Source organism: Haemorhous mexicanus, chromosome 4, assembly GCF_027477595.1.
Source record: "Haemorhous mexicanus isolate bHaeMex1 chromosome 4, bHaeMex1.pri, whole genome shotgun sequence".
In the NCBI taxonomy this organism is placed as follows: domain Eukaryota; kingdom Metazoa; phylum Chordata; class Aves; order Passeriformes; family Fringillidae; genus Haemorhous; species Haemorhous mexicanus.
In genome coordinates, this window is record NC_082344.1 from 19,214,863 (window position 1) to 19,230,482 (window position 15,620).

The 15,620-nt window shown below is 39.4% G+C and overlaps 1 protein-coding gene across 1 annotated transcript in view; it reads left to right on the forward strand.

The window, feature by feature from the left end:
• SLC10A7 (solute carrier family 10 member 7) overlaps positions 1-15,620 on the forward strand; it is a 139,805-nt gene that overhangs the window by 107,799 nt on the left and 16,386 nt on the right. The window contains exons 8-10 of the mRNA XM_059843969.1: positions 5,079-5,244; positions 8,064-8,115; positions 9,655-9,728. Coding sequence (XP_059699952.1) covers positions 5,079-5,244; positions 8,064-8,115; positions 9,655-9,728 — 292 coding nt within the window. The remainder of the gene's footprint in view (positions 1-5,078; positions 5,245-8,063; positions 8,116-9,654; positions 9,729-15,620) is intronic.

Genomic DNA, 15,620 nt, shown 5'->3' on the forward strand with positions numbered 1-15,620 from the left:
TCGCTAAGCTGAGGGGAAAAAAGCAAGGTGCTTATAGAAAAAGATGGGGTTTTTTTCCTCAGATTGCAAAATTTTTTTTTTTTTTGCACCCTGTCTTCAGAAAACAAACATTAGATAGCACACTCTGTAGCATAAGGATAGATTTGACATTTGAAGATGTCCTAGGAAACCAGGTGAACCATCACAAAATCTGAAACTTTACAGCAGCGTTCAGGAAAAGGTGGGAATTTATGCCTCCACAGAGGTAAAACCCCTCTAAAAATATCAGGACAGGGTGTGGCTGAGGTGGTGCAAGTTTTGCTTTATAAAAGGGTCTGTGCATTTGAACTGGCAGGCAGACCTTGTATATATGGAGGCTGATTATGTTATAGAATTCTGTGAATGATGTCCATCTTAGCATCTTATTTCATTTATATTTAATCTCTCTTCCTATCCAGGATTTGATTCTTTACACTGGTTTTTACAGCTGCTCTCATTTTAGTTGATTTTCTTTCTTTTTTTTTCCAATTTTCTCACCTTTCATGCCTTACAGACTTCACTGACCTAGTTCCCAATATTCCCTGCAATTGTTTTTCTTGGTTTACCATCACTATATAAGAAGAGATATGGAAAAATTACAGGGCTGTTGAAAATATCTACCCCGACTCAAAGATTTTCAAAAGGAAATTTTGTATTTTAGACTTCATTGCATAAGTCTGTTGCTATAAGTAGTAGTAATATTAATTAAGGATGAGTTAGGAATCTTACCTTAGAAGACAAATTAGTAAGGTAACTGCTGCCTTTATGTGTGGTGATAATCCAGCAGTTTCAGCTTGTTTACTCGTGTTTGAACACAAGGAAAAGGTGACTTGTATTTCTTTGTTGAGATGGTAAAGCCCCAGGTGTTTTTCCCAGGTATTTAGAAGAACATACCAACACAAAATGAAAAGGAGCAGAAGTGCAGTAAAGCCACTGTAAATTCTGTTAAAGAGGAGGTCAGTCCAAAATAATTGGTAGAATTAGTAAAAATCTATTTTAGATAATGATATAAATACCAAGATAGACTCTTGTGTATACTGGAAACAGAAAAGGTGACTTTCTATCCATTTCCTTGGGGTTTTTTTGGGTTTGGGTTGTTCAAGTTTATTTGTTTGTTTGTTTGTTTGTTTCAATTCTTGGGTTTAATTAACAAATAATTTACAGATCTAGATAATTTTTAGGAGATGTACTGCATGACTAATGTCAGAAATTATTCCATTCCAAATAAGGGGGGGAGGGGGAGCTCCTTGCCCTATTTAGCTCAATTAATAATGAACATTAATGTATTACATTGTTTATTGCATTTTTTACTTTGTGTGCCCAGCACTTGGGCAGACAGGTAGAAAGTACAGTCTGTATTTTACTGACAGACTTCTCTGGGCATACAGTGTGACTGTTTAGAAGGTACAATTAGAGAAGTGAACTGTTTTTCTGTAACACACCTTCTGCTATTTTCATGTGTGATCTAATAACAGATGAGCACTGTTTACCTGCTTTCCTGGAACAGCAGATCACGTTTCTTTGCCCAAGGATATTAAGTGAAATAAGCATTAGAGCAGTGAGCCTGTTTGCTTAGGAAGGTTGGTGTTTAGACAAGAAGGTTATGGCAGGATACAGAGCAGTCTGTAGGAAAAATACTGTGGATAGAACTGTTCTGGTAGGAGAACTAAATTGAAATGGGGACACTACTGTTAACTCAAGTGTAATTACATTTCTTTGTTGTTAAAAATTAAATCCTGGGCAAGAGGAAAGTTTGAGTCTGAAACTGTGTTTTGAAGCAAATTTGAGCTGATGCCTTTCCAAAACCTTTGGAGGTTGCCAGAATACAGTCTTCAGGAGGTGGTTGCCTGCTGGACACATTTATGTGCTTTTATTGTCTAACTTTTCTGTGAGTTTATCAGGCAGATTATTTATAAAATATCACCAACTCTGAAGTTTTGCTTCTCTCCTGCTGTTTTCTCCACTAAACTGCAGTTTGAGGGAAGGATTCACCTTCATGTTCCTCCATGTGCAACCTCTGGGTCAGCCTTTCCCTACTCTTTGGGGCTTCCATTTGAAGCTGCATTAAAATCTTTACAGAGCATCAGTACCTGCACCACTGCTGAGCTTGGCCAGGGCTGGATCCATCTGGGAGCTGGCTGGCATTGGCTCCATCAGTCATAAGGGAAGCTTCTGGCAGCTTCTCCCAGAAGCCACCCCTGTTGCCTGCCCCACTACCAAACCTTGCCACAAAACCCAATACATCCTCATTTTGTTTTTTTCCATCAGTGGGGTGCATATATTTTGGGTACCAGGGGTTTATATTAACTTTCAGAAATGACTGTGTTAGCTTTTGCTACAATTCCGACAAATGAAGCTTTAGTATCTCAGCCCAGGCTCTGAATGTGTTTTCTTTCTTGTATTTGTGGCACTTATCATTATTTCACTACAAATATTCACAGTTTTGGTCTTTTGTAGTTCCCTGTTTACCCTGAAAACTCACAGAATTGTGTTAAGAATTAAAAGGCTTTCAAAGCATCCTTGTCCTGAAGCAGCTCTGCCAGGCATGAATAACAAATGGATTGTTTTTCAGTCAAAGTGAATCAGCTGACATGAGCTTCTCTAGGGTTATATTTCTCCCATCAAGTGATACGAGAATTTAGGTTACCTTGAATCGGTGATTATAGGCTGAATTGACCTCTGAAATTACAGATCATGTTGAACCTTGTGAGAAGATCAAAATGTATGGGATTCTGTTTTAGAGATGATAGATTTTGTCTGTGTTTTGTGCACATTTTGCATGACACTGGGTTGATTAGATGATTTCCTGAAGCCACAATTTAATTCTTCAGGGTCTGAATATGTAATTTTTAAGAAAATATAATGTGCAGTAAGAAGCTGTACTGATATTTATGGTTATTGATTCACAAAAACTCCAGGATAGATAAAGGTGGATATTTAAAGAAGGTATCACTCAACTGAAGATTCTGAGGAAACACTTACTGTTTCATTTTTTAAATGTTTTTATTTCTCTTCTATGTCAGTCTAGTATAAATACGTGTATAATATTATTATTGTCATGTCTGTTATAATCAGACCCTGACCAGGCACAGGGTTGTAGTTTTTGGATTAAATGCTTCTACTAGAAATTGTACCATGGTATAATGAGCCATCACTTTTCTTTTTCAACATCTTGTTACTTTCTGTATAAATCTTCTGGAAAGACCATAAATTAATAGGTGGCCTTAAATAGTTTTTCTTTTTCCCCAATGTGACAATTTAAGGGAAAATAGGATTTTTTTTTTAACTTTGTTAAAAAAAACTTTCTCACTTTAGAAGTGAAAGGCTTTACTTTTTGCTTCTGATAATTGCAGTCCCAAATTTGCTCAGAATTAGACTTATCTGAACTTCCCATTAGGTGTCTTTCATATTGCTCTCTGCATGGCTTCACTGTCTTGTGTCTCTTTCATCAGTGCACTGTCTTATTCCTACCCAGTGGCTGAAGGAGCTCCAGAGGAGGCTCATTCAGAAGTCTGGCCTTATATTTTCTGTTATTTTCTCTCTTTAACATCTGGCAAGTGTGACATTTTAAAGTTCAGTGTTTTCATCGGGGCGTTGAGCATTCCCTTAGATATTTTCCTGTAAATTTGTTATTTTTCAGCAGCAGGAAGCCCACAAGTGCTGGAATGTGCGAGCTGATCTTCAGCCTGCTGAGCTTGACATGAAGCCCATGTGCCAAAGTTTTAGTGTGTGCCCTGATGGAATCTCATAGCTGTGGTGACTGGGATAGCTGCTCCAGGACTTCCCTGCTGAGGGGCTTGCAAACGAGCCAGGAAAGCAATGAGGAAAACTTGAGAGCTGTGAGGAAAACTGAGAGCAGCTTGATTCCATGGCTTTGGCATTTGTTGTGTGAAAGGGTCCTATGGTAGCATTGGTGATGATGGCCTGATATTAATCTTGAATCCCTCTAAGATTTTCTGTGTCATTAAACGAATGGTGGTGATGTTTGCTTGTGGCACCACTAAGGGAAGGTCACGAGACACCTTTGGAGCCCTCTGGCTGAAGTCCTTCAGGATCTTGGGCTGTGATTTCCAAAAGAGTGTGGTAACAGAGAACATCAGGAGGCCTCAGGAGAAATTAGGCAAGATAATGTGATTGCTGAAAAATTAACACAAGTCGCAGCTGTACGATAAAAGCTTTAAAAAGTTTTTTCAACCCATATAAAGTAAACAGAAAAACTAAAAGCGACTCCCCAGGCAGGACTAAAATAGATGCATTGTATCTGGCGAGGCTTAGTGCTACGGTATTCAGCATAATTTGCATGTTGAGGTTGCTTTAAAATTTATAGTTGTTTCTAAAAAATTTTTGAAAAACTGCTTCATATTCTGTTTCCTGAAAGTGCAAAAGTTCCGCTAAGTACAGTAGGTTTCCTTGTTTTCATGTGTTAATTCTGGTATTCTAAAAGCGTGCAAATGGCATTTGTCTTTGGATTTACAAAAACTCCAGATATTCAGAGTTTGAATTATTTAAACTCCCACAACACATGCACTTTTGCTTTTCAAGCTTGAGTTATAATTTAATTAAAAACTTCTGGTGCATCGCTAGCTATTTAAATATTAAAATGTTCCATGGATCACTTTCGATTATCTACCGTCATGAAATTCCTGAAGATGTCAGATTTTTAAGATTCCCAAAGTTGCACTTGGAATTGTCTGTTGATGCAAAGGGGACTGTGATAATTACATACATCCATTAGTATCAGCAGAGGAGATAAACTTTGGGGAGGCTTAATGGGCATGTCTCAGTGACAGCTAGCAAAGAACATTTGGCATGATTAAGGATGGATTTGCATGCACTTGAAAATATACTCTCATTATGGACGCCCAGTGGAAGTTGCACTACAAATGTTAAATTCCCCAGAAGAAGAGTTGTGTGGCAGGGAAGCTTTGAAATCCACTGTGGCCGTCATCCAAATTACTCTCTTCTCTTTGTGTCTTACTGCTGTCAGATTCACTTTGTGATGCCCAACTTGGCTCCCTGCATCTTTGAAAAGAGACAACCTGTTGGTTTCTGTGTTTCAGATTGTCCGAAGGTACATCAAGGACTGGCTTGAAAGGAAGAAGCCTCCATTTGGTGCTATCAGCAGCTGTGTGCTCCTGATGATCATCTACACAACGTTCTGCGATACTTTTGCCAATCCAAATATTGACCTGGATAAATTTAGCTTGATTATAATCGTGTTCATAAGTAAGTCCAGCCCTAATGACTCTTTTTGTGTGTGTGTTTCAGGTCTGTAACGATCTACATGTAGAATCTAGTAAACCAGACTGCCAAACTTCTTAGGAGCTGGATCCATTTAGGGATTTGAGTAAGCATTTAGAGAGGAATGAACCCTGCTATTTAGGTTGCTTTGTGGCCCTTCCTTTCTGAAAGGGCATAGTAGTACTTTACAAGCATTTATTGGCATTCTGGTTTTGGCTTCTTTGTTATTGAACAGCCATAAAATACACAGTTGTCTCATTCCAAACAGCAAAGAAAGATTTGGGGTCGAACTGTTACTCAGAAGCACAGTTATAATTTTTAAACTGCTCTTCCTTAGCATATTATAAACCTAGAAACTAGTTGGGGGTTTGAATGTGTTGATCTGTTTCTGTGGATGAGCACATTTCTTAGAGTTTCTTTTAGAAGCACTCAAGTCATTCAGCCTTAAATAACATCCACGTGAGAATAGGCTGCTGGTATCCTTGCCATCAGCTGGAAACACACTTGCAGATCCCTCCTTCCCAGGGAAAGGCAGTGCTGTACAGGCACTGTCTCCTCTCCCAGCAGGGAATTCCCATCTTGCCTTAGATTGTCCACAGACAGGAGTTTCAATTTGCATGGAGGAGAGGTAACTACAGTATGCTTCAGTATAAATCACATCTCATACTCTAAAACTGTTAGATTTCAAGAGATCAGACCATCACCTGCTTTGAGTTGTGTGTCTGCATGTGCTTCTGTATAATAAAAATGTATCTTCTACAAATCTGGCCTCTACTAAAGCCAGTAGGAAATTTACCCCTGCCCTTTGTGCATCAGATCTTAATTCTGTCCTATTTGTGGGGGCTTTTTTTTGGATTATGAAACACTATACCTGTGTAAAATAGTACATGGAATTATAAGCAGCACAATATAAATGTTTTATTCTGAAAGCAAAGGAGTAGGAAGCAATACTATGGAGCTTTTTTCAAAATGGAATAAATATTTCTTTGCAATGGCACCCAAGAAGGACCTTGCACTTGAATCAGTGCAAAATTGTCAGCAAAAAAGAATGGTACAGAGATTTTCTACTCAAACTTAGCATGCAGAGAAACTCAGAATGAAGTAATTTTATGGTACTCTGCTGACCACTACTTTGAAAAAAAAAAAAAGTTCCTTTAAGACATGTTCTTCCTAGAACAGTTGATGTGTAGTGTTTGCTTCTGCTGCCTTTCTTGGCCTTTATTTCTCTTCAAGACAACTCTGTACTTGTTCCATGTGGAATGAAATGTACCATTTGCTGTGGAACACACTGAAAGTCATATCTACGTGTTCATTGCCAGTGTGCATAACTGGAATTTCTTAGTAAGAACATTAACATAAGCATTGAAACTATGTGGAACATATTAGACAATTGGTTAGGGATTTTTTTCTGGAATATTTATAAAACCAAGAACCAAGGAAGTTTTGGAGATGGGTGTGCACATTGTATTCTAGAAGTTTCTTATCACCATTGGATGTGTCAGCTGGATGTGTGTAAACTGTTTCATCAGGAAGTGAAATTAGCACGAGGAGTTTGAGGTGAAAGTGAGTTTGTTATTCTGCTGATTAATGTTTTTATGTAATTTTTATGCTAATAATCTAGCCACAGCAAAATATTCACAAGGAATAATTGGTAGCAACACATGCTTATTGCTTTACAGAATTATGTGTAATAAGGGGTTGGTTTTTTCTGTGCATATTGAATTAATGTACTTCCTTGTAGAAAAATTGTAATTCAGGAACAATGGATTGCTCCTTTAGTTCATGAAGGAGGAATTAAGTGCATGCTGAGGTGACATTTATACATTCTAGGAAATATATGTAGAAGAATAGAAAATGTCACTGGTATAGCTAATATTCCTGCCATGTTTCCCAGTTGTAAACTGGGGTGAAAATCAAATGCATTGTCTTGACTTGCACTGCCCTATGGGGCATGCCAGCCTTACTGCATTCACAAATTCTGCAAGGAGTAGGGAGAGGACCCACCCCAGATTCTGCTGCAAGTAAAGCCTTTCCCCCAAAGCCCACAAACTCAGAAAAGGTCACAGGATCTCTCTTGCAGCCTTGTGGGGATTCCCCATGCTCTGGGCTGATGCTACTCATGGAAGCCACTGGCTGCTCCTTGTATCTCTGGGGTTCAAGGGTGGGCTCTGTGCCCCCCAGATCCCCTGAGGGTGTCAGCAGAACTGGCAGAGAGAAGAGCTCCCCTTGGGGTGCTCACAACTACTTGCACTTACAGAGCTGACTGAGCTTGAAGGAAATGTCTGACACACACTGCCCAGCCCAGGAATTAGCCTTTGTCTCAGAGAGAATGCAAACATCTGTGATGATCTTCTCTTCCTCTCCCCATGAATGATCATGATTAATATACCCAGGGCTGAGAATATTTATTTGGATCATCCTTACACACTTTCTCCTGTAAAATAGCCAGTCTAAATGCCCGGCAACCAGAGCATGTCTGACAGATTTTATGTTGTCAACCCAATAAACAAAACTTGTGCAAAGAGATGTGCAGCATATGCACTATTTCCTGCCATTCATCGTGTCAAGAAATACTCGATTCAGAGATCTACCCAGGGAGATCTTGTGCAGCCATAACATTAATTCTGGCCTCCCTGGATATAATGATCTGTGTTGTTCTTCCAAGCAGTCTTTAAAGTTTGTCTGGCAGTGGGTTTCTCCGGATAGACTTGGTCCAGCCTCATTTCTGCCCTGCAGTATGGGAACAAAAGGCATGGACACAGTAATTATAATTGTGGTCTAATTTTAGCCTGTTTCTCTTTCAGTATTTTCTGTTCAGATGAGCTTCATGTTTTTGACTTTCCTCTTCTCCACAAGGTAAATGAATGTGCTGCATCCCAACCTTTGAATATTTCTTTTGTGCAGTATCTTCGGTTTGGGTGACAAAGTTTATGCAAATGTGTAAAGGCAGGTTTCTGAATAGGGGTGACCTCATTTTGGTATTTCCTATTGTCCTTGCTGCATTTGCTCTGTTAGAGTTTCATAGGCTAAGAGAGCAGGACCTGAATTCTGTCCTTTCTTGTGTGTTAATTACAGAGTTGTTAAATCTCAATCAATCACTGCTATACCTCATCCACTGAAAAAAATGGATTAGCACAGATGTCACTGAAGGTATAATTTGCCCTGCAGACATGCTGATGACATATGAGAGAGAGAACTCAGTTTGACTTTTTACATCTCAAGATACATTTGCTGTGCTGGCAATTCACTCCTCTCTATATGTGTCAAATTTGCTACATTTATATGGTGATCCTTAAAAGACAGCTGTCCTGAACTAATGTTTGGTAGAGCTTTTTTTTTTTTTTTTTTCCTTTTTTTTCTTTTTTAAAGTCTCAGCCAGGAAGGGCAATTGTATATTCACTTCTCAAAAACTAGTACTGTAAGAATGGGTTAGCCAGTGACTCAGGGCATCACTGGTGCTGCTTGGAGTAGCCACAGTTGTCCTCTCACTTAGGCTTGCTGGAGTATTTGTTTAGCAGCGCTCTGCTGAAAGGGGAGTGCCACAAGACAGCAGACTCCAAGCATATGCTTTGTATAAATTAAACAATATCCATAAGGGAGAATCACAAAGAAGGGTACAGTGTCTTAGAGCTACTTAGGCTTCTTTTTTTGAGCCACAAGAAAATTTCTCTGTGACAAGATCATATCCTAGCCTTAAAAGGCATTTTTAAATAACTTCTGAACTGCTAGACATAACCTGGGGGGAAGATATGCCCCAACTATGAAATCTAAAATACCTTAAGCAGTAACCAACTCAGTATGGTAAATATATAGAATTACTTCTAATTTGGAGCAAAGGTTGATCCATTGGCCAGTCATCTCTCTCTCTCTCTATATATATATAGATGCAATTTTCCCACCCCTCCTGGCCTTAATCCCAGTGTTTAACCCTTTGGATGTAGTTTATCTCTGAAGTGGAAGCTAACTCCTTAGTATGAACTCAAAATATTGTCCAAAGTGAGCATTTTGTTATTGTTCCATACTAGAAAAAGAAATAATAGATAATTTTCTCTTATTTTGCTGAGGCAAGTGGCTTCTGCTGTGACATTTTTGCATGTTTGACAAACTAAACTTGTCCAGAATAAAGTTGTGTCCTACACACCGTGTCTTCAAAATTTCTATCCTTCACATGGGAGTGTGTTCATCAGAAACCTTGCCACAACAGAGAAACAATTCTGCTAAAAAATACAAATAAACCAGGCACTACTGTTCATTTATGGGTGGAATTACTTCAGTCACCAGACTGATCAAAGTGATGTGAACGTGTATGAGGATCCTCAAAGTAATAATTTTGATAGATGCCGTTTTAAGAAGGTTTTTGCTATCAGAGGTTATTAAATCTCTTTTGTTTTGTAGGAATAACTCTACTTTCACACCAGCAGACACAGTGGCTATCGTTTTCTGTTCCACACACAAATCCCTCACCCTGGGTAAGTCAGGAGATAAGCTTGTGAGCAAAACAACAGTAACATTCATGCCTTGCTGTGTTGAAAAAAAAAATTGGTTTAGTTGCTGGTTTTTCTGCTTAAATGGTTTTGGGTTTTGTGTGACAAGTACTGCTGCTAGTGTGATACTAATAGTAGAACAAAACTCTTGCACAGATGAAATTAATGCTTCCTATGGGGCAGAGAACACAATCTTCTCAACTGAGATTTTAGTGGTTCTACAGTAAGACCACCTGATTTGTGGAAAGCTGTATTTTTCTTTCTGTTCTTATTCTCTTCTGTTGCCTAATCCAATTTGCTAAAAATTGGAAACCTGCTAAGATGTCAGGTTTGTTTCTGAAGAGATGGCTAGGTGTATCTGCCCAGTTTGACTGTAAAATCTTACATCTAAAAGCTGGGGTGTACAAGGGAAAATCAAAGGACACAGTGTAGTCAGAAATCACAAATAGACAATGCTCTTTTGCTTGATATGAGCGAAATGTATGTGTTGAAGTCTGCAGATGCTTTGGATAGCTTTATTTCTTGGCATTCATTTATCAAAACACCATAGAGATATTTGCCACTTATGACCCCATAGTGATAATAGAATGATCTGATGGATATTCAGAAAATACTGTTAAATCAGAAATGCTTACAGCTACTTGCTGCTGCTTCATCCATTATGTTCAGCCAGGGACACAACTGGATTGTTTTCAGATTATAAAAACAGATGTTTGGTAAAGCATATATGGCTGAATACCTGACTCTTTTCAAGAGTGTATCTGTGAAAGAGGAACACAGCTAGTGTCAAGGACAAAGGTAAGAGCTCAGCCTGAAACAGGGGAAGAACAAGTTGGGACTTAGATGTTTTCCAGGTTGGTTTGATAGAGCAAAACTCACCCCAGGGTTCTTTGCTTCAGCCAGGCATGTGCTGCAGAACTGTTAGCAAGTGCCTTTGAAAGTCTTGGAGGAGTTCCTGGAAGACAAGGAAAAGTCAAAAAATAAAGTCTCTTTTTACAGTGGAAATGAGGAGGGGATGAGAAATTATAGATCAGTGAGTTTTAACTTCATTTTGTAGAAAATTACTGAACCAAGTCATTAAATAAATTTTTTAAAAAGTGTAGGAAGAACAAGGAAATGAGTAACAAAGCCATAGCTTTGTCAAATACATAGCATACTAAACTAACCTGCCTTCCTTTCACACAGGGTCCTGTGGGTTGCAGGAAAGCAGCAAAAGTTGTGTGGCTTGAGAATGTTATGGATTTTGATATTTGTACAATGTTCTGGGCTCCACAATTCAAAAATTATGTGGACTAACTGGAAAGAAATGAGAAGAGAGTGCCATGAATGATCATAGACCTCAAAAATGTGACCCCAGAGGTAGATTGAGGCAGTTGGGATTGTTGAGGGAAGATAACTGAAATACTGCAGTGATCTTCAAATGCATAAAAGGCTGATGCAAAGAAGGAAGAAAGTAACTCTGTCACAGTGGACTTTGGAAAGGGAAGGACTTTGTTACAGTGATAATGATTTAAGCTAACAATCAGGGAAACCTGTCTAGTGTAAAACAGTTCAGCTTTGGAATATGTTGCCTATTGATGTCTTCAATCTCCTATCATTGTAGACAAGCCTCAGATGGGAATTAAATAGCTGGAGTTGATCCTGCCTTGGAGCAGAACATAGATTAAATGACATTGGTCTTTTCCAGCCAAATGTTCTATGAAACTGAGCTTGGACTAATAAATGAGCTTGTATTCAGGAGAGTTACTCTTGTATTTGTAGAAAGCAACTGCACACATAAGTCATAACACACTGCTGTGCTTTCTGTTTGGAGTGTATGAACTTAGGGCACAACTGTGATACTACAGAAGAAAAGCTGGACAAGCTGGTTGTATTTAACAGCACAAATGTGCAAGTTTCCCCTTCTCTCCCCAGAGAGAATAGTTTTATATATGCTCTGTTGCATATTTCTGCCAGCTTGCCATGACACTAAGAAAATAAGCACAAAGCCTTTTTAAATATTTAAGTCCTAAAGGGGCTTGCCATCACCCCTCAAAAAATGAGGACTGTTGGTTTCTTTTACTCACTCTACCAAGCATCCTTATGCAGCCTGTCTTGACCTGACTGTGCACACAGCTGAGTCAGTTCACTTTTCTTCTGCTACTACACTCTCAATTTTTTATGTTATTTTCTTTTTTAGAAAAACTTAGTTTGAGGTTCCTAGCTCCCCTTGACCTTTTGGCTCACATTTTCCCAATTCCAAGTTACTGCTTGTATTAGCATAGCCTCATGAGCCAGCTTTGGTATTCTGCAGCTTTCTTTGCCCGAATACACTGGCAAAAATACTTTGGCCACCTTGACTTCAAGGACTCCTGCAGCTTCTCCCCAGCCATAAATACCTTTTTCTCCTGTGTCAGATACCCCATGTCAAAGTGTGCAGGTTGAAGTGAACAGGTAGACAGTGGAACATGGTACTGTGGGGCTGTTTCTCAGCTGTGGGCTGTTCTGTGTCAGCTTTGGAGAGACTGCTTTCCAGTCATCCTGGGAGAGGAATGGAGAAATGTTCCTTTTGGCAATCCCCTGGAAGCCTGTCCTTGGTAAGCCTGAAGTACCTGCTGGTCTTGTGTGCACCCCTGCTCCATGGGTGTCCAGGTGTGCCTGCTGTGTATCAGATTCCAGCTGGCTGAGTTTGAGACCATTGATATTTTATTCTGTTTGGTGTTAGTAGCAGTTCCAGATAATGTAGAGCTGGATAAAAACAAATCTGTGTGAAAATAAGGAGTATTGGGTTTTACAAAGCCAGGGTGTGATGAGGCATGTGCCTGAGCTGATGATGCAAACAGATACGTTAACCAGAGCAGGCAGCATTTTTTTCCTTCACTGAAGGTCAGAGCAGAGTAGGTCTAATTTGTTTTAAAGGATTAGCTGTTTCTGAATGACACTTAAATCTTTCCCTGTCCACCCTGGTCTTAGCAGAAACAAGACAAACCCACGCATCTTGGCCCTTACTCTTTTGTGCTGTTCTGGCACATTTCTGCTTGTCCTTAGGTGTTTATTATAAACCATGCAATGAGAGATCTTCTGCTCACTTATGGTAGAGAAAGCTTCTCCTTCTCCCTCTGTCACTGCAATGCCTGAAAGCACAAACACAGCTCACGCTCTCATTTCGCATCTGTTGTGGAGCTCTGCTTTGTCTGTCTTCAGGATTCCAGTGGTAGTGTATAAATGACCCCCCAACACTTGTACTTTCACTTTGAAACTGATTTCTCTCAGCTTGGCAGGTGAAACTCCAAATAGGTTTGTCTGGCCCATTCCCTGGGGAGCTGAGAATGCCACCAACTAAAGTGGGAGAAGAGCTGACAGCTTTAAAGCTTTAGAAGTGGTAATAGGAGAGGCATGAGAAGACTTTTGTAAGTCACTTTTTCCCACACCATCTTATGAAACCAACTAATTCCCATGCAGTGCATGCTCATGAGGCCAACTGCCACTTCCACTGCTGCATCCATGAATAAGTGCTTGCTCTGCACGGAGATGAGTGCTGTTCCCATATGCTGGCTCTTATTTTGTAGACAGAGCAGTTGACACAATTTTTGTCTCAAAGATCAGAGTGCAGGGCGTGTTTGTGTAAGGACAAATTACACGGGGTAGGTGCCTTTGTGTTCCTTAGTTGGGAGCACAAGCTCTGCATAAAGGTGGGTGCTTCAGCAGGGTTTTGAATAAAGGGCATCATCATGCAGAAAAACCAATGTTTATTTGCATTTCACCTAAAGAGTGAAGCAGGATATAAACTTGCAAGGAAGCCAAGATAAATATAGCACCCGCAATGGCCTCTGGCATTTTCACCCCCACATTGTTCCCTTTCTCTCCTCCTGCCTGCTCACATATATGCATGGTACATGTGAGCACACACATATGCAGACATTTGATGCATGGCTTTTATTAGTGCGTTTGCCATTGATTGATTAGTACTTAGTATTAGTACTTCTTCTATTGATTGATTGCAGATGAAGTGACTATTTGACCTTTAATTATGAGCCTTGCTATTGAAAATGACATTGAGCTATGGCTTCACATAATCCATCTGGAAAGCCCGACATGATGCCATTCCCTGGAGTTCATTCAGTGAGAAGAGAAGAGGCCTCAAGGAAGTGCAAAGCTATCACTGACTCATTTAAAAAAATACTGCAGTTGTTGCTTGCACTTACACAAAAGTTGCAGCCAAATACAGAACGTTATTTGATTTTTTTCAGAGAGTGAATTGCTAGCTAGAAGTTACAACTCTGAAAGAAAAATTCAGGATTGTACCAAAAATATATATTTGCTTTAATTCTTGGCATTTACCGTGTAAAATTATTTTATCAGCAAAAATCAAAGTACTGTTACCTATTTTGGCTACCACAAGGGGAAACATAAATATTGGAGGTATGATTAACAGCAGATTGATAAAACAAAACAGTACCTAATAATAAGATTGGGATATTGTTTGTGATGAAGGATATATTTTTCCTCATTTGGATTCAGCAACGTAGCAGTTCTCTCACCATGATGCCCTTCAAGTAATACAGTCAAAGTTTCTAACCTACCAAATAGTTTCAGGCAACAAGAGTTCATTCTAGAAATAAAAGCCAAAACACCAACTTACTTTTGTCTTGTTTTAATTTAATTCAAATTTATTTTTTAAATACTCAGCCTCTTACTGCTCAAGTAAAGTGAGCAATGGCCTGTACTTGAACAATTCTTAAAAGCCTGCTGTGGTGCACCAGTGGATTCAGAGGGGAATGTCTGTGAGGGGATCATCCAGCCTGTGGATTAATCAGCCTGTGCCTTCCCCTGAGCTGCCCAGCTGCACAGTGGGACAGAGGGCATCATGCTGACAGACAGCTCCAATCTGCTCCCAGGTATCTATAGTTTTCTGACATGCTTTCTACAGATATCACCTGATAAGGTTTTTCAGGATAAATAATATATTGAGATGCTGTACTAATCCATTGTAGATTCTTTTTATTGTATGGTGATAATCACCTTTCTCCTTTAAATGGAAAAATGCTAAAATGTTCTAACTTGTGCTAAGATAAAAGGTGGGTGATTTTAAAAAGGAGGCATCTCTTAATCATTCTGTAATAGAAAGGTAAGATGGCAAAGTCGTGTGTGTTGCCCTAAGCAAGTATTGAGGCTATTCTCTGGTATTTTTGGAGTGTAGTGGTTTTTCTCTGCTTCTGGCAGAGAACTTTCCTCTAAGGCAGTTATTCATCAAGGTCCTCTGCCTTTCACATAAAGATATAGAAAATAATCCTGGTTAATTGCTCTCAAAGTTTTCAAGAGTAAGACTTTTGATGCTGTTTTTTGCCTTCAGAATTTTCCCATGAATGTTGGACAGGAGACTTTACTACATCCTGTCATACCTCTTGGTGTTGGTAGTGATTGAATTTGCATTTATTACTTTTACAGGCTTTTAGTCTCATTCCTTCCCCAGGTGTCTGATAGGGTGATGTAAGTAAAAATGATTCAGCTACTCCTCTGCCTGGAACTGGTGGGTGCTGTCCCTTGGGGCAGAAGGGAAGCTGATGGCAGGAGAATGCTTCAAAGAATGAGTGTCTTCTAAAGGCTGTGTCTGACCCTTCACTGCTGCCCAGAGAGTTAGGAACTCTCCCATTTCTGCTTCTGAGATTCCTGAGTGGGCTTAGTGACTGCTAGAACCTTTTTTAGGTTGTGATAAGTTTAAGTTTTTTAAGTTTTGGTGATTCTTTGGGCCAAAATGAAATCTTTTTCTCATCTCTTCAGTCTTTTCCCAGCATTTGCTTGGAAGGAACAGCAGGTTATTGTCTGGGCTTTTTCCTCAGCTCTGTGATTCTCCTCTCTGTCTCTGGAAAAATGAGAACCAAGGGATTTGTGTTACAT